We start from the raw sequence: 23,879 nt of genomic DNA, 5'->3' as shown, positions 1-23,879 counted from the left end.
GGATGGATGGATGGATGGATGGATGTTGTGTAACGCAAGAACAGAATATAGCAGCCAAGTCGAAAAATTCACTAACGTGGATTGTAATTATGAAACAGCAAAGGTAGATGTAATATTTTCGGGATTCGGGAAATACGTGATTTGTACCATTTGTTCTGTGGGTTTTTTATGTGGATCGGTGACACTTAAACGGCTGTAAAGCAAAGGTTTTGGACCTTAATCTGACTGACTACTTGTGTGGTTTGGATCGGGCTGAAGCGTTGCTGCTCTCGGCTGTTCTTAAATTACCGTGCTCTGTATCGGAGGGGCGCTCCGACTGCATGTTAGATGTATTTTATAAAAATAATCTCATACTCCGTATAACACAAATGCATCCACACACGTATTGACTTACCTTGTGCCGAATCGCTGCCTCTGTTCTCAGCCTGTTCCCGTCCCGTCGCAGTGGATTTTCTCCTGCATTATTTTCCTCCAAATAATTATTCCACTGGAAGCAGGTACAGCTCCCTTTGAACCTCCGTCTTCCCATTTCTGATGCTGGATCTTCAATATCCTCAAGCTTTGAAATAGCAGGCAGCTACAAACCGGTTGTTAGCTGTAGTGGCTAAGTCTTGGCTACAGTCCGCTGTTGCCTTGATATCAGCAGGAAAATGAAAAAAACTAAGCACTGGATGGTACCGGCTAATTACTGGACACAACGACACACCAAAAAACTCGATTGTTGTACCAGTAGCTCACAGATATTTTAAGTTTTGCGTCTGTTTCATGGCACAGATCTTGCAGCTTTGGCTAAAAACAATAGGAGCAAGCAGGACCCGGAACCAATCTATGTGGCATAAATTCAAACGGAAATACGTAACCACCTCTCGTGGCACATTCCCCATTTGGTGAAATTGTCCTTTAGCAATTGGAAGCTAGAACTGGGAGCCAACTTCAGCTTTGTGTTGAGAGCTGTGAGCTACGTGACTGTTTTTGCACCGGAAGTAGTGTCAGTTGTAAAGTTGTAACTAGAAGAAGAAACTATGTAACAGTTTTTCTGTACACCAATGTCCAGCTGCTCCACAGAGAACAATTCTAAGAAAAATACACACAGAATGGGGAAAATCTAGTTGCTAAAACTAAAGAACTCCTGTCCGTTTCATGAGTGCAACACAATCACTGAATTAAAATACTTAAATATATTTCAATTATCGTTACCTTGTTCTGTTATTGACTGAAGCTAAATTTAAGTTGCTTTTTATGCGTTTTTATACTTCGCTATTAAACTTTTCCGTCATTGCAGTTCCGGTAGAACTGTTTGTTCTGTTCACATAGATACATTATACAGAACTCTGCTAAAGTAAAAAACCTAGAATTTTCACAGCAGTTACAAGAAACAAAGTTACATTCAATTGACCTTTACACAATGTTCTGTATGAATCCTTATCTCTCCATGGCTGCTGCTTTATAAACCACTGTTCTCAGCTTATCACACTTAGATATTGCTTGTTTCAACTTCTTTTCGGTCTGCTTTGGAACAGGTAAGATTTTTTAATATGCAAAGATTATCTTTGTTTAGAATACACTGCAGCAATTAAAAATATTGTGTGTTTATTGAGTTCTAAAATTATGTTTATAGAAGACAATTTTATTATGAATTTATTCTCACAGACAATAATGTGGTGGAACTGTGTGGCTGTTTGCTAAAATCAAAGATCTGTGGATCTAAAAAGCTGAATTTGTTGATTAATTGCTGGGAATCAGAATTCTGGAAACCCCAAATTTTGTAGCAACCTCATAAGGTGACATCAAAATTGTTGGGAATCAGAACTCGCTTCAACGTTTGGCTTATGTAATTATTACGAATTGTAATCCATATTTTATTATTAATTAATAAAGCCAAGGTCAGTCTCTAATGAAGGAATGAAGAAATTCTTCACACAAGGAATGATCACTGACATGCTTATTTCTAGTCATGTCTGAAAATTTATTAACTAAATAGCCCAACTAGCCCAACTTTACAGCTGAATTATGTGAATAACTTCTTTTTTTTAAGTACTGGCATGTAACCTACTACCACTAATGAGACAAAAGGAATATATCAGATAATGAAATGGGAATCAAATCAGATTAATGAATGAACTTCAATGTTTTTTTTCACAAATATCTACTGGCTGAGCCGTTTTGTGTTATCTAGCCCTTATGTGGTCTTGTGGGTCAAAAGTGACCCACTACCATGTTTTAGCTGTAGACAAAATACCTTAAGCTATCTTTTTTTCAACTTGAAATTTTATGACTTCTCCTAAATTGACCACATCATTAGAAAAAGTGATACTTTGTTTATGTTTCCATGAAGGCTGTAGACTACTAGTGTAATTGTCTTATGGGTCATTTTTGACCTGTGAATTTTAAAACTATTTAACACCTGAAAAAAGTTAAAGGGTCTCACAGAAACTGTCTCTAATACATACACACACCCACACACCCAAAGGTCACACACAAACTCTCTAATACATACACACCTATACACCCACATATGCACCCATACACACATCAAATAAACTGGATTGATGTATGAATTTAACTTGTACTTGACCTGCTCCTGCAGCTAACCCCTCACATTACACCAGCTCCCAAACACAACAAAAACAACATCAGACATAATAAAAACATATTCACTATACATAATATAAAGGTACCCTAAATCAAAGTACCCCTAGTTGATTCCTTGCTGAAAGTGAGTAGATGTTTCACTGTCCAACAGGTCCTATATTTTACGTTCACATATATTGTCCTACATAAGATGTTGAACATCTTATATAATTTTGCAGGATGTTAAGCATAAGATTTTGAATATGTTATGTTCAGCGTCTTGAATGTTGTATGAAAGATGTATTTTCATAATTCACTTCCTATACAATATAAAAGAATGAACGAATTGAATTAAATTAATTAAATTGAGTTAAATTGATAAATAAAAGATTGTACCATCATGAAAAAATAGATTTTGGATTGCAAATTCAAGTAAGCTGCTTTATATTGGGGCTGTTGTTGGGCGGTTCATTTTTGACCCGTAGGTCAAGGGGAGTAAAAACAATGTTAAGATCGCACAAAGGTGAGAACTGTTTACAAATGTTTCACCATCAATAACTGCTGCTCCCAAGAACAAATATGCTCTAACGTGTGACAGTAGCTCATGCTAACACATGCAAAAATAAAAAACTGAACAGACATACATATGTAAAAATGTACATAAAAGTTCAAATGCATGCATGAATTAAATGTGTAATTGTTGCAATAAATGTTTAAATGTATTTAATACATGGATAAGTAATATTCGCAATATTTTTAAACGATATTTGACCATGAAGTCTGAATTGTATTCTATTCAGATTGAAGTCCTGTGTTAGCAGCGTATCCTGAATTTATTTTATCTGTCAGCCAGACCCATCGAATTCAATGGGTAATAGTGCTATACTGTTAAAATGAATGGTAGTGTAAACAGATGTTTTATTAAATACATTTAAATATTTATTGAAACAATCCCACATTTAATTCATACAAGCTTTTGCTCTTTTATGTACATTTTTACATATGTATCTCTGATAAGGTATTTTTTATTTTTGCATTTAACATAACCCTTTCTGTAACACTTTGATGGACATGACAACTTGACATTAACCGAGAATCATCATCTGTCATAAATATGTCATAATAGTTACTTATCAAAATTTTAAATGTTATGTAACTTTGTGTATTACATTATAAAATGTTGATAATTGGTTAATGTCAAGTTGCCATAACAAAAACATTTTGAATAATGTCAACTTTGCATGGAAAGTGTCATTATTTACTGAATGATATTTCATGACAATCGTCATAAATATAAATATTCATGAAGACTCCTTAATGTTTATGGCAATGTCATGTCAGTTTTATGCACACCCCTTCAAATAAAGTGTATAATTTTAGTATATGTTGTATAAATAGGTTACAAAAATAACAAAAATGACATGCATTATGTAAAAAACACAACTTCTTTTCTGTTTGCTTCTTACTACAGCTATGCTGCTCGATTCAACTTCAGCTCTTCTTCTCCTGAGCGTCCTCCTTGTTCCCTCCTCTGTTCTGTCCTGTCAGACTGGGACCCAAGCAGAGTGTGATGCTGCTCCTTTTGTACCAGGTCACAATCTGTTGGGGCAAAGTTTTGATGTAGTCACACTGGAGAGGAAAAAATCTCATGTGATTGATGTGAAGACTTACCTGACCACTAGAAACACCTGTATTCTCTGCTCCAATCCTCTTCAAAACGATGCCCTCCAAAAAGTAATTTAAGAACCTTGTAATGCCTTGTTGCTGAAACTGGGCTATATAAATGAAATTACCTTTACCTTTAAGATGTATAAATGAACAGCTGTACGTCTGACTTGAGAGATCAACAATAATGTGACTTTTCTTCATTTTAAGCTTCCATCTTCTGTTGTGGACTTCCATGCCATCCTTCGATGCAATCCTGAAATCCAAAGCAGTTTTCACACCTCTGCTAGGTAGAGTATTTAAACCGCATCGTGAACACTGTAAACACTGAATCAAATAATTGCATTAATTGTGTCCCAATCAAGAGTATATGTTTATTGGACCCTAATGTGGTAGACTAACACATAGTGCATTTATTTCTGAAGTAGAAGCAAAATATGAAAAATGTGATGTGCATTTATACTGATACTCCGATGCTTATAAATATATTGAAGTGCAACCAGTTGACTTCAATGGTCACCAATTGAATAATTACACACATTTTAAAAGCCTTTATTTCTGTTAATGATGATTTTCAATTTACAAGTAATGCAAACCTAACATTGAAAATTGGTGTGGGACCCGAGTGGTAATATTGATATAGTTAAAACTGTAGCAAGTGTGAGGAGGGTTTTAAAAATGAGCCAGTTAAGATTGACAATAATTTATTACAAGATAAGTCACTAAAAGAATGCAGGGCAACGTTATGCAGCAGAGTCAATTTTAAAAAAAGTCTGTGGAAGAAAGTTGGAACGGAGTCTTAGAGCCGTGGCCCTCTCCCCACCAGCCAACTGATCCTCTGCGGCCACCAGCAGACAAAACTTGGCAGTGATCCAGCCACTCGATCCTCAACAGTGACCCCCAGTCCTGCCGACCTACTAGTTCCTGCTCGTTCCAGCTGCTGCCCCTGCACCATTAGTCCTTCTTGCCCCTCTCTCCTTCAACTACACAGCTACACTTTTTATTCCTCTCTTCTTGGTTTGTACGCTGCACCTGTGCTGCCGAAGTGGGCGTCTCCGGCTGTGGGTGGTAACGCCACCTCTAAAGTAAAACACAAGAAGTAAAAAAAAAAAACATGCAACACATCATACAAAAATAACACAAAATAAATATAATGGAAAAGTACATAACTTCAATATATCACAGCAAGCAAATCCAAAACATCAAATAAAAAAAAACAAAAAAAACATAAAAATAACTCAAAAAAGGAGGCCACATTACCACACTGGAATAACAGCAAACCAATAAAAATATTTTCTAATACAGAAATGAGGGTTTAATGAAGAGTGTTTAATACTTGCTTAGATGTTATTTTCAGAAGTACTTTTAATCTGAAAACCGAGCCACATCTTGAAGTATACTGTAGCTTGTTGAATATAACTGTAGTTTATGAATACCTGTCTAATAATACCTATATATTAAAATAACAATGGTTAAATCAACAATTTCACTAAGCTAGGAAACATAACTACCTTATTAAAAATGAACTGTATAGATGTTTAGTAATAATTACTCCCTTTGAATTGTGCCAACAGCTCTCTGTTACAGGATTACACATCCCAAATGACCAATGATTGGACGGTAAGAAACATCTCAAAGCTGAACATTTCAGAATATTTTTAATGCAGCCCTGAGTTTTGATAATTCTCTGATATAAACCATTTCTGATAGAAACCTTACTGGTTGATTTTCTTTCACTATGTCATTTCAGTTAATATGTGCTCTTCCAAGAATTTTATTTTTTTTAGTTTGCATTCAGTTAGAACTGAAGTAAGTGATTAGAATAGTGATAGAAAAATATGGCTTCTTGTTAAACACCTTATAAACTACATGTGTTGTCTGTATTTCATCAGGCTGGCTTGGAAATTGAAAAGTTTTTGTTTGACAACTTTGATGTGGGAGGAACCGGCTCCAATATCTACAAGTTTGTTTCACAAAATATCGAAAAGGATCGCTACACTTTCAGCACACACAGTGTCACCTGCAACAGTTATGGGTAGAATGGAAATTTGACGTTTTTCATTGTGTTCTGACAGGTCATGGTTATTTAAATAATTGTCTCATTTTGTCTTGGTGTCTAGTATTATATTATCAACCACACCTCCCTTAAGCTTAGAGTTCAAACAGCAGTTAGACCTCCTGCCAAATCACTACAACTACTCCACTAAGAAAGAGTATAAAAAGTTTATACAGACCTATGGCACACACTACTTCAGAATGGTGAGAACTTTCACACACATATACACATTGTGAATTAATTAGACATTTTTCTGCAGGGAAGCATTTTAAAGAACTTTAAACCTGTTTTAGGTTACTCTTGGAGTGCGACTGAGACGAGTGACATCTTCACGAAGCTGTTTGTCCTCCATAAATGGGTTAACCTCAACTCAGGTAACAAAATGCACAAAACAGATTTTTACACAACCATATGTGAAACTTTCATGATTCTAATTTATCTTTACCAAATACACGAAGTGGCACAAATATGAAGTTCATCACCTCCAACAACTACTTTAAGAATTTTTAAGTGTTATGTTTTTGTTTTGCCCATTTTAATTTCCACAGGATTTCTACATGAACATATTCTTCTTCGCTTGTATCTGGCTCTTTATGCAAATGTCTGGTGTAATGCAGCTTTTTTGAAAAATCTCTGCTGTTCTTTCACCCAGGTCCACTCCTGTTTATCTATGGGTGTTGCTGTTGGCTTGGGGAAGGTGAAACTCTCTAGTGTCCCGAAGCCCTGCCTTGGTGTCCTAGAAAACAAGGACTCCGCCACTAACTTCAGCTCTGGTCTCCACCAACACTTCACAGAGGTATCAGGAGGAAATGGTTGGTTGGGGGAGTTTTCAATTTTCAAAAATGATTCCATGGGCTACATGAACTGGCTAAAGAGCCTGAAAGAACATCCAGATGTTGTTTCACACTCCCTTCGGCCTCTCTATAAGCTCATACCAAGCAAAGAACAAAAGGCAGAGATGAAAGCTGCTATTGAACAGTATTTGGAGGACAATTCTTTGTGGAAATCAATCGAAGAGCCACACTGTGACGGCAAAACTCCTAATGTGGGTTTTAACTGCTGCCCTTTGCATGCCTCAAGGGGAACTCTATCAGTGACCGTTATTCATGGCTGGTATCTATATGGAGATGTTATTGGACTAACTGACGGGTGGGTTGATGCAAAGGTAAAAAAACAAAGACCTTATGGAACCTGATAAGCACACCTTTTATTTGGCTCCTCTTTTTGTTCACAGCTATGCCAAGGTCTACTATGGTTCATTTCAAGGCAGGACCAAAATGATCCAATCCAATAGTCCATGGTGGAACACTGAGTTTAATTTGGGCAAGGTCAGTAAGCGTTATCACAGATTAGCTGAAAAAGCTCAACAACAGACAAACTGATCCATTTACTCTGCTGGTGTAGAATAATTTGTCAATGTCAAATTTATTTATATAGCACTTTAAAACATGTATAAAACTGCACCAAAGTGCTGTACAAGAATGACAACCAAATGACAAAACAATACATCAATTAAATGCCAAAGAGTAAAAATGAGTTTTAAGAAGCGATTTAAAATGATCCAGGCTGTGGGCAGATCTAATCTGGAAATGCAAGTTATTCCATAAAACAGGAGCAGCAGCAGAAAAAGCTTGATCTCCTTTTCTGTTAAGTCGAGTCCGAGGAACTGTCAGTAATAACTTATTGTTTGATCGTAGGGTTCTGTGTTTAAAGAAATTATATTGGGGGTGTTATTACCCACACGGACAGACTGAGTTCTGTCCGTGAGAAAGTCTAGCAGCAGGGCTGTGCAGAGACCACTAAAGGAACAGGTGCTCAAAAAAAAGGGGCGCATCTAACCGCATTCTAGGACGGAATATTAACAAAGCCACACAGGTTTTGGAGTTTAATACACAATGATAAATGACAAAATTGTGAAATATACAATCAGAGCTAAGAAAAATCACTATAAAGAGCATACAACTATGCATATAGATAGATAAGAACAGTTTTTCCTCACCTGGCTGTGTCCTCCCGCTCAGTAGTTCTTCAGTGAAAGGCAGACGCAGTTGTCCGTGTCTTCAAATTTATGAAGTCCAGATGACTGAATTTGTTCAATATTAACATAGTGTCACGGTCATAGACTGTTCTTACACTGTCTCTTTGAACTATTGTAGAAGAAAATATTGAATTGAGCAGTACATTTGTTGTATTACCTGGAGCTGAAGCAGCCGCAGCCATAATTTCCATAATTTAAATTTCATAATTTCTGTGAGCCATAGAAGCATCCCGCTTCTATGCAACCACAAACTTGGAACAAACTTCCAGAAAACTGTAAAATGCTGAAACACTGGGTGCCTTTAACCCTTGTGCCCAGAAATGGGGTCCAACCCACCCCACACATGTAAAACTTGTATCATTTTTCACAGTCCTCTATGTTTGTCTCAGTCCTCACTCGCACAAGGGTTAAATCTCAACTTAAAACCCACCTGTTTAGAGTTGCTTATGGCTAAATTAGGGTTAGAGTGTGGGCTTTAATGTTCTTATCTATTAATTTTTTTTTTTTTACTGTTTACATGAGTTTTTTCCCCCCTCCTGGAGAGGTGCGGGTACCATCCCCCTCTCCTGGAAGTGTAAAGGGGGGTGGGTGTCGTCCCCCCTGGAGGGGTGCGGGTGTCGTTTGCCCCCTCATCTGCTAGGGTGTGGGTGTGATCCCACCCGGAGAGGTATGGGTACCATCCCCCTCTCTTAGAAGTATAAAGGGTGTGGTCCCCCCTTGCTGATGTATTTCATATCTTGTGCTGTTGTGTTTCGGCTAACGTTCCACTGCATTTATCAACTTTTGAGATGCGTGGAAAACAGTTTTATTTTCTGTATCACCTAAATAATTGTACTTTGAACAGAAAAATATGCATCTGAATGATCCTTTCAAATTTTCTCATGAAGGTTGACACAAGCCTGGTTCTGAAGATTGAGGTTTGGGATGAAGACCCGAAATATGACGACCTTCTCGTGCAGTGCGTGAGGTACCTGACTCCGGGTACTCACACTTTCACGTGCAACGGGCAGCATGGAAACTTTCAGGCTAAATACACACTGATCTGTGACCCGTATCTGATTGGAGAAAAGTGCAGCCATTATAAACCATCTCCTTAGTGACAGGAGATTTGTGAGTTTTGGGAATGAAAGCATTTCATTTCATCACATAACATTAACTCACTAAATCTGGTAGAAACTCAATTTAAACTTAATCGCTCAACTTCATTAAAGACCTAGATAAATGTGTATTTATCATACAATGAAAAAAGTTAAAGATTCTGTGTAACATTTAATCACAAGAAATAACTATGATTTAATATATGCAACCAGAAATTGTGTTCCTTTAATGACAATAAACTTTTTGAAATTGCCACAAGTTGTTGACTTTGTATATTTTTGACAAATCTTGTATTAGTTCTATGAATTATGACTTATATGTGTTACTATTAAAGAACACAACGTAGTTACGTTACAGGATGTGTCACAAAACTATTTGGTCAAGACCTTCTGTATGCAGCAAAGCGGAGAACCAGGGGACATATTTTTCAATTTGATCATTGTTTTCTTACAGTTTTATGGTTAAAATCAAGAAGTGCTGATTAAATTTATTAATTGAAATTATCTTTCATAATTTAGTTGTCTTTCAAATAGTGAAGATATCTCATGAGTCAGAATGTTTAATGTTTTTTAATTCTTATTTCCTACATAAAAGGTGCAGGCACCACAGTTTCACAGTTTTCTTTTAGAAGACCTTGACCTTAATCTTTTTGCAAAACAGAAAGAAAAAAAAATCATCTTTCCGTTCTGGCCTAACACTGGACACATCATTAGGATTGCTTGTTTGAAATTTCTTTCAAATCTGTTATATTGGAATGTGTTTACAAAATAAATTAGTAGGATAACTGTAACTCCATCTCTCATAGTATTTGGAATAGGCAGCAAAAACCACAGCAGCTTCCAGTCCTCTCAGTCCTACCTTTGAGGAAACGGTACTTATTCTTAAAAACATCCAGCTTCTCTCACTGTTTGCTCCTATGTCACTTGTGTCCTATATCATCTCTAAAATAACCGTCCTAAAATGTTCAAAACTGATCAAAAGTCAAACAGTCTGCTGCAAGTAATTTAAAAAAATAGACGTGCACACAAACTAGCTCTTCAAAGTTCAATTTCTGTAGCATAAAACCAAACATTGTGATTCTGCAGAAGCCAAAATAATTAAATATTGAGGGAGTCCACTGTAACAGCCTTGCTCTGAATGTGTGAAGCCAAAGCAGCTATCAGAGTCCAAGAGGCTTAAATTGGGTTAAAAAAAAGCAAAAACAAAAAAAACCCGCATAATATAGAGTTGACTGGTGGTAAATGAGTGTAAATTTCTCTAATGACCCTCCAGTAGGGCTGGGCAAAAGAGCTTAAAAGTAAAATATTTTTTGTACTAGATCCAATGTTAATCCATTTTTTTCTTCTTGCTCTCTTTTGTAAAACAAGAAATTACGAGTGAGAGAAAATAATTTCAAAAAGTGGCTTTTATATCAATCAATTAAGGACCAGCCTACAGAGATTTTGTTTCATTACAAGAATCTTCTCGAAATATAAGAATATGCAATCTTACCAGAAAAAAAGTTGTTTAATTGAGAAAAAAATAACAGTGCATTAGGACCACTAAAGATAGAAAAATTGAGTACCGAAAACTCAGAATTTCTGAGGATCTCAGAAATTTTCTAGAAAAAAAAATCCCATAAATTTCTGAACTCCAAAAGTCAAAAATTAAATTAGAAAATAAGAAGAACTAACATTTCTGAGATTGATCAAAAAAAAAAATTTCGGAAATGTATTCAGATTTTCTACCTACCATGGCCCAAATACGCCATTGTAAAAAAAGTTTAAATTTATCAAGACCTAATGTTAACATGATCGATTCAAAGTCTTGCTTCTTATAATTTCATGCTAATGTGTTAAAGGATCCAGTATTTCTATTAAGCATTATCTGTAAAACCTATATCATAGTATCACTTCACCAATTTTTGTGTGTTGGAGTTCTCACACTATTACAACTCTATTGTCATATGACTGTATTCTTGTAATATTATGGCTTTATTCTAATAACAATTAAAAAGACAAAAAAAATTTCCGTGTTTAACAAGACAATTAAAATGTAAAGAACCACAATGGGAAGGGAAGTGAACAGCACTGAGGCCTACCAGGAGGGGGAGGGCAGTCCAAATGTGGAGAACTAGTTCCTAAACCAAATGAATAAATCACCCCAAGCACTTGTGAACAGACAATCATGAAGAAATCCCAACACCGGTCACTCACACAGCACACAGATCCAGCCCCTCTTGATGCCCCCCCACCACCTTCAGCTCTCAGCCTGGAGACAAAAGGGTGAGGTTAAACAAAGTAAATAAAGAAAACAAAGACTACACATTAAACAGGAACAAGTGCTAAAATGAGGTTACCCCTAACCTCAGACATTAAAAATCAATGCTTTAAGTAATCTAAAAAAACCAAGGCTGCCATCTGCAGCAAGGCCGGAGGCCACACAGAACAATAAAATAACCCAAAATAAACAAATTTAGACAAAAAGCACAAAACTAAGGAACCAAACAAAAAAACTTGAGAAAACAAAGCAGAAAAACAAATCAGCAGTGTCTCCAGCGAGCTGCAGCAGCATTATGTCTGAAATGAAGTTACAGATAAGTAGGTGATTTGGAAAATGGTAAAAGGTGGAGGAAGCCATTGTCACCAACTAGAGCTGGATGACTCCACCCTGACCAGAAAGTCCCTTCTGGCCAAAACAGCAGGAGAATCAGCTTGCCAGTACTTTCTTTAAATAAATAGTTGTCATTTATGTGCTATTGAATTGCATGGGTGCGATAAAAAATACATACACGTTTTATGTTGCCAAGCTGAACTGGGGAGGGTAAATTACAACCACACCCCAGTACAAAGCAGGAGACTTCAGGCAGTTTCTAAATTTAAACAATTGGAGTTAACAAACAGATTGCAGATCTTAAACAGGAGGAGAAACATTACTTACTGATGTTAGAGTTATGGCCACTGCAAGTTAACCAAGTGACCTTCCTACTGAAGCACAACCAAATGCAGGCATAAAGAAAACAGGTGAGAGTCTCCCTTTATGATCCACACCCATTATGAGGTAATTAGGTGTCCTCAATCCTGGGGCAGGCTTCATCCTGCTACACGATTTAAAAAGGGGGACCAGAGGGTATGCTCCAATTGCAGAGAGGTTACACTCTTAAGCCTACCTGGCAAGGTCTATTCAATGATGTGGTCCTATTGATTTCATCAGGTCGTGATCTACAGCTTTCACTGGAGCAGTTCGCAGCCGAGTGTGAAGCGGCCGGGAAGAGGACTAGTACCTCCAAATCCAAGGCCATGGTCTTGAGCCGGAAACTTCCATCTGCAACCTTCAGAAATCTCTCTAACTTTTCCAATCGTCTGATCCCAGACCGGACATCTCTTTCACCCACAAGCAACCCAAATTCCAGTGACCCGACCTCTCCTTGTGGCAGATAAACCTCGATTCACTCAGTAAGCTTTATTCAGTCACCTTCGCAATCTCATTTCAAACTCCCTTCTTTCCTCTCATTTCCCCTACCTTCAGAACTCAGACGATCCTGATCCAGTTGCTCCAGGACAAGAATCACACACTACACTCATTGTTCTGTTCAAAATAAAGTTTATTTATCTGATTTGATGGTCTCCTGTATATGTTCTGCATTTGGTCAAGCTAATAGCTCCCATTATGACAATGTGTTGTGATAACATTTTAATGAATACCTTACTCCTAAAATGGGTGGGCCTTTGTGCTCTGGTTGGAATGAAAGTACCAGCAACCCTAGTTTATGAAGGAGTTAACGATTTAGTAGGAACGCATGACAATAAAACAGGGCTTCATAATCCCTGGGGGATTATGGGTCAAATGAAGGAATATATCTGAATCTTACAGGTCAACCAAGAGGAATTCCAGACAAATTTAAAGCACAATACAAAATTATTGCAGGATTTGAATCCATCTTACCTTGGGTTATGTTAAGAAAATAAATTTAGAATATGCTAGTTTTAAACTTAACATGTCTTTATTGAAATAGCCTAATTATAGTTTTAAAATTAATAACTTATTCTGGCCTATTGACCTTTATTTTACCTGTAGTTACAGCAGATCATTTGCTAAGATCTTTGATCTGCCCTTTCTCTGTCTGGGAAAACAATCAGGAGAAGTTCCAGCTTTTCACACAGATCCGTGAAAATCCATAAATCAGCAGGAGTTCAGGAGAAGCTCTGCTTCCACTTTATTTAGATAAAGGGGGACAAATGGCTTTAGATCGTGGGAACAAATAGTAAGGAGATAGAGAGAGGGTCAGAGAAAGCTCCTGGTTGCATGAGCAAAGATACGCCTTATTTGAATAAATTAAAGATAAGAATACGCCTTTACTATAAAACTTTCTACATACAAGTAACAAATTAGATTTGCTCTTGCAATTCTCCAAAGACGTCTTTGCTTTTTGTTTCTCGTTTCCATCTTTTGTTTTTTTTCCTCTCTCAGGTAAATTCATGTGTTGTTTTGTGCTCTGAGTTTTCTGATATTATGTGATGTGCTTTTCTGGTGATAGTATGCATCTGTCTTGAATAAATGCTGATTATTGTGACGCTGTTATCTCTGTGTGATCTCAGTCTTTGCGCACAGCATTTTTCTGAATCCGGGCATAAGAGAGGATATAACGAGTCAAAAGGTTTTTAAAGTTCTAGAATTTTTCCTCTCTTAATAGTTACAGTTAACAAAATGTTGAATGGATTAACTATGTTTATTATAACCAACAGAGAATGATCAATTTTACTGCTGAAGGATTTATGAGCCCAGGAGAGCAACTCCATGAAATGAGCAGAATGGCAAGACAAAACAGATGTCTAGCTAATTGAATTTTGGCTAATGTGGGAGAAGTTTGCCATATGTTCGCAAATCAATGCTGCACATACATTCCTATGGATACCCCACCAAAACACACAATTAAAACAGTAATGACCAGGCTTAGTAAACTGAAAGCGGAAGTAAAAGATAATGCAGGACAGAACATGCATGGAGGTTCTGGAAAGCCTGAAGGCCATTCTATGACCTTCATGGAAAGGTCTCTACCTTGACCCAATTTTTTGCAGTCAAATTAGGGTTAACTCTATCTTGACTGTAGTAATAGTAATTGCTATTTTTCTGCTTGTGTGTTGTGTGCTCAAAAGGAGATGGATCTTGGGGACTATATACAGATGGATGACCAAGGACAGTGGACATCAGACTAAATCACATGGCCACCTGGAACAGTGAAACGAGGAATTGTTCAAAGGAAGGTGAGGGACACTTTAGATGCCTGGACTAATTCACTTATAAGTTTGTTCAATGGATTAATGAGTTCAACAGAGCTTTGGACAGAATGAAAGGGCCTCATGTGTAAGCACACCATTCAGGGTTTCTTTCAGAAACTTGCTAAATCCGGTGGTCGGGGCACAGAGACGGTCCATCGGCGGTCCACCGTGTTTTTGTATTAAAAAGTTGGCCAATTACGCTACTCCCCCTTTCCCAGATTTCATTTAATCTAACACAGAAGGTGTTAAAGGTGCTGATGTTTTTACCAGCAAGAGGGGCCCTTCAGTCCAATTCTGCTCAAGGCCTCATACGACCTTGGACTGGCCCTGCATGATGAGTTAAATCCTCTTAACTACACAGAGATTAATAACAAATGGGAGATTTAATTTAATTCCGCTAATGTGACTTTAGTAGCTCTTTCATTTCGTGTTTATTGAGTTTTTTATGAGCTCCACAGAAACAGTTTTGGTTGCTCAAATTTATGGGAAAAGATTTTCAGATCTCTGCACACATAAACTCTGGCTGACTAAGTGGACAAAGCATTTGGTATGGTTTGATGCAACCGGAAGAATAATACTAAACATAATAATAAAATAATATGAAGCCAGCATGATGCGTGACTATGAGGTGAGTGCGAAAGCTCCTCACCGGGCTGAACCTGCATGATAAGTTATTAGCGCTGTTTGGTTAACCACTAATGCACCGGCCAACAGGGACCACATACATATAATTAAAGGGAAGACAGAGCCAAACACTGGGCAGCTTGTTGAGATGTAAATCCAACACGTAATTCTTCGTTCACAAAGATAAAAGCATAGCGGGCCGTTGGGCTTAGAATACACTGGGGAAAACCTTGCCATTTGTATGCACTATTACACATTTTCATCATACAAGTTATGTGCAAGCAACAAAGGTAGCCTACAGCTAGTTAATCAATATAGGAACATGTCTGTGAGCATGAGTGAGTATGAATGTGAGGAGGAACTGCTTGAAAAAGGAATACTGGATTTCAAATGGAACAGAAATACCATATGAAGGATGGATAAGAATCATTGTCACCTTTTACCAAAATAATATATCTAGAATGATAGAAAAACCTTTCTGGGTCCCCATCCTGGTTGCAAGCAGTAACCTTGACCACCCCATAATTAGCTATGTGGTTCACAGTTGGTGCTGGAACCCGAATTATGGCCTGAAGGACACATACAGCCTTTATAACACCTTGGGGAATGTACAAATCTGTTGGAATCCCATTTGGACTGACAAATGCGCCCCAGCTGCTTTTCACCACTACATGGAAGGATGCCTGGGGTAATTCAGAGATGAAATTTGTTCACCTTACCTGGATGATGTATTAGTGTTTAGTTCCACCTTTGAACAACACATCCAACATGTAAGGCAGGTCCTGCAACAACAGAGACAATGAAAGATAAAGTTAAGGCCAAACAAATGCAACTTTTTGAAACGAGAAGTCTGTTATGTGTGTTGCATCACATCAGCTGACAACAGTTAATAAAGATGGCATACACAAACTGCAATATTGTAATATCTGTTAAATTACTCGCCTTGTTAATTTACCTTTAGTCCTATTTCTTGAGGATATCTTTGTTCTATATTGTTAAGAATCTTAAGATGTTTTTAGGCAACTTTTTTGTGGTAGAGGTTGTTGCACCCCAGAAGTATTTTATTTAAATTATTTTGTTTTTTTAAGTTATGGATAAAACACTCTTTTATTCATTTATTTAATACATTTTATTTGTCTTATTAATTTTATTGTTTAAAACGTCATGCCTAGTTTTTTTGTTCAAGCATAGAAGTTTTACAAAATTAGAGATGCGTGCTATGTGACTTTTTCTGCAGCAAAAGTAGTGTCAGTTGTAAAGTTGTAACAAGAAGAAGAAACTGGAAGAAACTATGTAATGGTTTCTCTGTGCACTAAAGCCCGGCTGATCCAGAGAGAACAATTCCAAGAAAAATAGACACAGACAGGGGCAAATCTAATTATCAAAACTGAAGAACTGTCTGTATTATGAGTGCAACACAATAGATCTACTGGATGCTTTGTACTAATAAATACAGCTGGATGTTATAACCTTTTGACTACTCTGAAGCAGGTGGCATAAAACTGCATTCATCACAGGAGTAACTGCAGGATCAAGTTATTTCCTTTAGAAAGTCAACAGCAGACTACATTCATTAAAATACTTAATTAAATTTCAGTTGCCATTACCTTGTTTCATTATTGACTGAAGCTAAATTTAAGTTGCTTTTTATGCCGGTTTCTGCCTTGCTGTTAAAGCTTTCCTTCATTGCAATTCCAGTAGAACTGCATAGTCTAATAGAACAAAAAGTTATGTTGGCACTGTTTGTTCTGTTAGCTTAGATACTTTATACATAATGCTGCCAAAATAAAAACCTCAACCTTTACTGGCAGTTAAAAGAAACAAAGTAACTACATTCAATTGACCTTTACACAATGTTCTGTATGAATTATTATCTCCCCAGGACTGCTGCTTCAGAAACCACAGTTCTCAGCTCAGCACACTTAGAAACATTGCTTGTTTCAACTTCTTTTCAATCTGCTTTGGAACAGGTAAGATTTTATAATATGCAAAAGGAAAATAAAATTTACTAGGAAAAAAAAGTATCTTTGCTTAGAATACACTGCAGCAAATAAAAATATTGTGTGTTTATTGAGTTCTAAAAAATGTTTAAAGAAGGCAATTTTATTATGAATTTAATTTCATTGATATTAATGTGGTGGAATTGTGTGGCTTGTTTCTTGAAATCAAAGATCTGTGGATCTCCAAAGCTGAATTTGCTGATTGTTCATTGCTTGGGATCAGAATTCTGGAAACCAAAAATGTTGTAGCTACCTCATAAGGTGACATCAAAATTATTGGGAATCACAACTTGCTTCAACATTTGTCTTATTTAATTGCTACAAATTGTAATCCATAATTTATTATTATTAATGAAGCCAAGCTCAGAAATTAAGAAACTTTTCACACAAGGAATGATCACTGACATGCTTATTTCTAATCGAGTCTGAGAATTTATTAACTAAATAGTCCAACTTTACAGCTGAATTATTGTGTGAATAACTTATTTCTTTAACTACTGGCATGTAACCTAACTACTGATAAGACTAAAGGAATACATTGAATAAGAAAATGGGAATAAAATGAGATTAATGAATAAGCAATGAGCAAATATGTTCTAACTCAAAAATGTGATATCAGCTTGTGCTAAAAAAAAAAAAGACTGAACAGAGATACACAACGTGAATATTTACATAAAAGTTCAAATGCATGTATGAATGAAATGCGTAATTTTTTTCAATAAATATTTAAATGTATTTAATACATGGGTATGTAATAATCACAATATGCTAAAACAATATTCAACCATTAAGTCTGACTTGTATTCATCCATCCTTCCATCCATTTTCTTCCGCTTCATCTGGGGTCGGGTCGCGGGGGCAGCAGCTTCAGAAGGGAGGCCCAGACTTCCCTCTCCCCAGCCACTTCTTCCAGGTCCTCCGGGGGAACCCCAAGGCATTCCCAGGCCAGCCGAGAGACGTAGTCCCTCCAGCGTGTCCTGGGTCTTCCCCGAGGCCTCCTCCCGGTGGGACGTGCCCGGAACACCTCACCAGGGAGGCGTCCAGGAGGCATCCTTACCAGATGCCCGAGCCTCAACTGGCTCCTCTCGACGTGGAGGAGCAGCGGCTCTACTCTGAGTCTCTCCCGGATGACTGAGCTTCTCACCCTATCTCTTAGGGAGAGCCCAGTCACCCTGTGGAGAAAACCCTTTTCGGCCACTTGTATCCGTGATCTCATTCTTTCGGTCATGACCCAAAGCTTGAGACCATAGATGAGGGTGGGAACGTAGATCGACCGGTAAATCGAGAGCTTCGCTTTTTGACTCAGTTCTCTCTTCACCACGACGGACCGGTACAGCGCCTGCTTCATGGCAGACGCTGCCCAATCCCAATCTGCCTGTCGACCTCCCGCTCCCTTTTTCCCTCATTTGTGAAGAAGATCCCCAGATACTTAAACTCCTCTACTTGAGGCAGGACGGCCCCCCCTGAGCCGGAGAAGGCACCCCTTGTATTCAATTCAGATTGAAGTCCTGTGTTAGCAGCATGTCCATGTAATTCATACATGCATTTGAACTTTTTTTTGCACATTTTTACATATGCATCCCTGATCAGTTATTTTTAATTTTTGAATGTGTTCAAATCAATCAATCAATCAAATTTTATTTGTATAGCACATTTTAGCGGCAAGGCATTTCAAAGTGCTTTACATAATTAAAATAAAAACAGGAATAAACAGTGAGAAAGAGAAAAGGATTTTGAAAAAGATTAAAACAAATAAAAATAATAATAAAAAAAGATAAAAACATTAAACCCTCAGAGTTTTAGTTAGAACGCCATCTAACAAGGGTACTCACTCCTTAAAACCTTCATTAAAACAAACAGTGAGAATAAGGAAATAAAAAGTAAAGATAAAAACATTAAAAACATCAAAGACATCAAAACTGGCACTCTAATCCTAATTCAGCCATAAGCAACTCTAAACAGGTAGGTTTTAAGTTGATTTTTAAAGGCACCCAGTGTTTCAGCTGTTTTACAGTTTTCTGGAAGTTTGTTCCAGATTTGTGGTGCATAGAAGCTGAATGCTGCTTCTCCTTGTTTGGTTCTGGTTCTGGGGATGCAGAGCAGAACCAGAACCAGAGGATCTGAGGGGTCTAGACGGTTGGTACAGCAATAACAAATCTTTAAGGTATTGTGGTGCTAAACCTTTCAGTAATTTATAAACTAACAACAGTATTTTAAAGTCTATTCTTTGAGCTACATGGAGACAGTGTAGGGACTTTAAAACTGGTGTTATATGCTCTATCTTCCTGGTTTTAGTCAGAACAGCAGCAGCAGCTTCTGGATCAGTTGCAGCTGTTTGATTGATTTATTAATCAGACCTGTGAAGACGCTGTTGCAGTAATCAATGCGGCTAAAGATAAACACATGGATGAGTTTCTCTAGATCGTGCTGAGACATAAATCCTCTAATCCTGGAGATGATCTTCAGGTGATAGAAGGCCGACTTTGTGACTGTCTTAATGTGGCTCTGAAGGTTCAGGTCAGAGTCCATCACTACTCCCAGGTTTCGGGCTGATCGCTGGTTTTTAGTTGTAATAACTGAAGCTGCGCATTGATTCTAGTTTGCTCCTCTTTAGGTCCAAAGATAATAACTTCTGTTTTGTTTCTGTTCAGCTGGAGAACGTTTTTGGCACATCCACATATTGATCTGTTCTAAGCATCTATACAGTGATTGGATGGGTTCAGAGTCACCTGGTGACATTGTGATGTAGAGCTGTGTATCATCCGCATAATTGTGGTAGCTAATCCTATGTACTGTTATAACCTTAGCCAGTGGGAGCATATAAATGTTGAAAAGAAGGGGTCCTAGGATTGAACCTTGGGGTACACCACATGTGACCTTTGACCTCTCTGATGAGAAGTTTCCGATTGAAACAAAGAAATCCCTGTTTCTTATGTAAGATTCAAACCAGTGGAGCACTGGACCGGAGAGTCTGACCCAACTCTCCAGTCGATTCAGTAAAATGTCATGGTCAACAGTGTCGAAAGCTGCACTGAGGTCCAACAGAACCAGCACTGTGGTTCTCCCACAGTCTGTATTTATATGGATATCATTGAACACTTTTACCAGGGCCGTCTCCGTGCTGTGGTGAGCACGAAAACCAGATAGGAAGGAGTCAAAGCGATTCATTATAGTTAGGAAGTTATTTAATTGTTAAAAACTGCTTTTTCAATAATTTTGCTGATGAATGGGAGGTTGGAGATTGGCCTGTAATTCTGCAGTAGGGATTTGTCCAGATTGTTCTTTTTATAAGTGGTTTGATAACTGTTGTTTTCAAAGCCTGGGGGAAAACACCTGAAGAGTGCGATGAGTTTACTATTTGGATCAGATCAGTAGCAACGACAGGCAGGACTTTCTTAAAGAAATGCTTGGGCAGGACATCCAGACAGCAGGAACCAGAGCTTAATTGACTTATAATTTCTTCTAGGGTTTTATAATTAAGTAGTTGAAATTGGGTCATTTTTCCTGCATTTGTTTTGTTTGGGCATAGCATTGGTACTGTCTTTGGAGTGGATGTGCAGATTAATCCTCTGATCTTTTGAATTTTCTCTAAAAAGAAACTTGAAAACTTGTTGCAGGCGGCATTAGATTGAAGTTCAGGTGGCAACGTCATTGGAGGATTTGTGAGCCTGTCAACAGTAGCAAATAAAGCTCGAGCGTTGTTGGTGTTTTTGTTTGACATCTGCAAAGAAAGCCTCTCTTGCATGTTTTAGTGTTGTGTGATAGTTACGTAGTCTTTCTTTGTAGATGTCACAATAAACGTGAAGTTGAGTTTTACGTCATTTTCAATCGGCCCTACAGCAGAGTTGTCTTGCAGATTGAACTATTTGTGCATTTCTCCATGGAGATTTTTTCCTACCAGACAACCTTCACTTTAAAGGGGGAAATGTAATCAATGGTCTCTGAAAGTTTGCACTAAAAATCATCTACCAACTCATCTACGTCATTATTGCTTAAGGACGAGGAAGAAGAGTAGATTTGATTAAATGTTTCTGCTGTGTTTTCTGTGAAAGTACGTTTTGTGATAGTAGCTTTTTGTAGAAGTGGGTTAACGGATAAAGAACTGTCAAAGATAACAGCAAAGTGATCCGACAGGGCAATATTAGTTACAGAGACATTGGAAATATTCACAACCTTTACTGATAACCAGGTCCAGTGTGTCCATGAGTCTGTGTTGCTTGTTTGACATGTTGTGTTAAAACAAAACTCTCTTTTGCCCCTCCGTCTTGGGAGTTGTCAACATGAATGTTGAAATCACCGACAATTATTAAACAATCATAATCAATGCATATGAGAGATAGAAGCTCATTGAAGTCCGCGAAGAAATTTTCCACATATGTTGGAGTTTTGTATAGAGTTAGTGTCAAAGTTCGTTTGTGGCCTTTTACCTCGATTCCAAGATATTCAAAAGACATAAAATTACCCAAAGAGATTTTACTACAGTTTATGGTATTCTTAAATATTGAAGCCACGCCTCCTCCTTTTTTGTGTTTTCTATTTTCACTTAAAAAATTGTAAGTAGGATGCGCTGATTCAATTAATGCAATTGCTTCATTATTGTCATTCAGCCATGTTTCTGTCAGAAATAAAACATCAATATTATGCTCAGTGATAAAATCATTAATTAATAGAGCTTTAGCACAGAGAGATCTGGTATTTAAAATAGCCAATTTAAGTGACTTGGACACTGAAAGTTCTTCAGTCTGAGGTTCCTTTAGGCAGGGGATGGGATCAGTCTGAGGTTTGAATCAAGACCTCTGCTTTTTGTATTTCTGTTTTTTGTAACTTTTCTTGCAGTGATCCGGACAGGTATTGTCCTGCTATAAAATGTTGGGGGGCCAGACACATTCTGGAGGAAGACGGTTGTAAAGATAATATCTGGACCCCGGTCTCAGACCTCAGAAGAGCAGAGTGATGGATCCTCGGGGAGGTCAGAGGAAGGTGGCTTAGTTGAAGTGAGCTCTGCTATGTTAGAGCAGTGGAGAGTCGTGCCGAGGCAAACCTGTTGATCCATACTATCCTGCTGGGAGGAGTCCGTCCATCTTCCTCTCTGACTTGGATCCCCCACCAACATCTTCAGGCGGCTCAGGTGCAGCCCGATTCTCTTTAGTGAATGACTTAAGCTTTTAGATTCATTTAACCATCTTGAGTAACTGTGTTCTTGTGAGTGAGTGTAGGAACAGAGAGGGAGGGGGGAAGGTGAAGGGATGGGTGAAAGATTAGGGAGGGTGAAAGGAGGAGGTGAACCAGTTGATCTGTCCATAGCTGATGTTTTATCCCTTTGTATTGGAACGCTGTGTTTCTGATAAGCGGAGGGTTCCATCCTAATCAGACATCCATGAGCCTGTTTTGTGTTGATAAAATGAAAAATGTTTGCAGTGAGCAGCCTTATTCCATGTTTGTTAAGATTGCGTCCACCTCTTCCAAAGAGGTGAAAGCGCTGCCAGTACATCCCAAGGTTATTGATGAAGGTCACTGAGCTGGCAGAGCAGGTTTTAATCAGCCATTTATTTATCATGAGCAGCCTGGAATGTTTTTCGTCTCCCCATTGAGGCGATGGAATTGGACCACTGAGAAATAACTTCATTTTTAATTTTCCCATAGTATCCAGAAGAATATTAAAGTCTTTTTCAGAATCGCGGATTTTTGCTTTGCCAGATCGTTGGCTCCAACATGCACAACTAAAGTCTCCATGTTTGGCTGATCAGTGGTTAGAGAGAGCAACTTATGAGTCAAATCAGATACAGTCTCACCAAGAAAAGAAACCACTCTTGTTTTCTTGGGATTGCAAACATGACTGATTCCAGTAAATGGAATCAGTCATGTTCTAACCAAAAAGATTATGTTAGCATAATCTTTTTGATAACACTTTATTTGACGCACATGACAACTTGACATTAACCAAGAATCACCATATGTCATAAATATGTCATAATAGTTGTTAATTATCAAAATTTAAAATGTTGTGTATCTTTGTTTATTATTATATTACTAAATTTTGATAATTAATTGGTTAATATCAGATTGTCATAACAAAGATGTATAATGTCAACTTCACATTAAAAGTGTTCATGTCAGGTGTTGTGTCATGTCAGTCTTATGCACACCACTTCAAATAAAATGTTAACAAATTTTTTTAGATGATGTTGTATAAATAGGTCATACAGTTAAGTAAAATGCTATGCATTTTGTAAAAAAAAAGTTTAATTCCTTTTTTCTCTATCTTTTATCTTCTGACTACAGCTATGCTGCCCGATTCAACTTCAGCTCTTCTTCTCCTGAGCGTCCTCCTTGTTCACTCCTCTGTTCTGTCCTGTCGGATCGGGACCCAAAAAGAGTGTGATGCTGCTCCTTTTGCACCAGGCCACGACCTGGTGGGGGAAGGTTTTGACATAGTCACACTGGAGAGAAAAAGACTTCATGTGATTGATGTGACGACTTATCTGAGCCCCAGCAAAACCTGTAAACTCTGCACCAACCCTCTTCAAAAACATGCCCTCCAAAAAGTAATTAAAAATGCAAATAGAGCT

At 37.7% G+C, this 23,879-nt stretch overlaps 2 protein-coding genes across 5 annotated transcripts in view; both read left to right on the top strand.

The window, feature by feature from the left end:
• The window catches only part of LOC103471416 (perforin-1-like), a 61,981-nt gene that overhangs the window by 26,776 nt on the left and 11,326 nt on the right, over positions 1–23,879 (top strand). The window contains exons 1-3 of one of the 4 annotated variants that reach the window (XM_081610967.1): positions 17,174–17,280; positions 22,147–22,438; positions 23,593–23,855. In XM_081610967.1, the coding sequence (XP_081467093.1) occupies positions 23,595–23,855 (261 nt within the window). In that variant the 5' untranslated portion in view covers positions 17,174–17,280; positions 22,147–22,438; positions 23,593–23,594. Of the gene's footprint in view, positions 1–17,170; positions 17,281–18,145; positions 18,534–22,146; positions 22,439–23,592; positions 23,856–23,879 lie in introns of those variants that run through there. The other 3 variants (XM_081610966.1, XM_081610971.1, XM_081610963.1) reach the window with 3 other exon arrangements.
• On the top strand, positions 1,411–9,686 carry LOC103471505 (perforin-1-like). The gene is made up of 10 exons (XM_017305005.2): positions 1,411–1,520; positions 4,043–4,305; positions 4,447–4,526; positions 5,811–5,856; positions 6,129–6,271; positions 6,357–6,495; positions 6,586–6,666; positions 6,945–7,441; positions 7,527–7,620; positions 9,218–9,686. The coding sequence occupies exons 2-10, from the start codon at positions 4,045–4,047 to the stop codon at positions 9,425–9,427; spliced, it is 1,551 nt and encodes a 516-aa protein (XP_017160494.2). The 5' UTR covers positions 1,411–1,520; positions 4,043–4,044; the 3' UTR covers positions 9,428–9,686.

Source organism: Poecilia reticulata, chromosome 1 (assembly GCF_904066995.2).
Source record: "Poecilia reticulata chromosome 1, P_reticulata-male-v2, whole genome shotgun sequence".
NCBI lineage: Eukaryota > Metazoa > Chordata > Actinopteri > Cyprinodontiformes > Poeciliidae > Poecilia > Poecilia reticulata.
Note: the sequence above shows the minus strand (reverse complement) of the source record. Positions and strands in the feature narration are given on the sequence as shown.

What these genes read in the sequence shown, in the direction of transcription:
- LOC103471505 (XM_017305005.2), top strand. Translation starts at nt 4,045, where the DNA reads ATGCTGCTCGATTCAACTTCAGCTCTTCTTCTCCTGAGCGTCCTCCTT. An exon ending in GCACACACTACTTCAGAATG is followed by an intron (nt 6,496 to 6,585) that starts GTGAGAACTTTC and finishes AACCTGTTTTAG; the next exon opens with GTTACTCTTGGAGTGCGACT. An exon ending in ATGGGTTAACCTCAACTCAG is followed by an intron (nt 6,667 to 6,944) that starts GTAACAAAATGC and finishes TCTTTCACCCAG; the next exon opens with GTCCACTCCTGTTTATCTAT.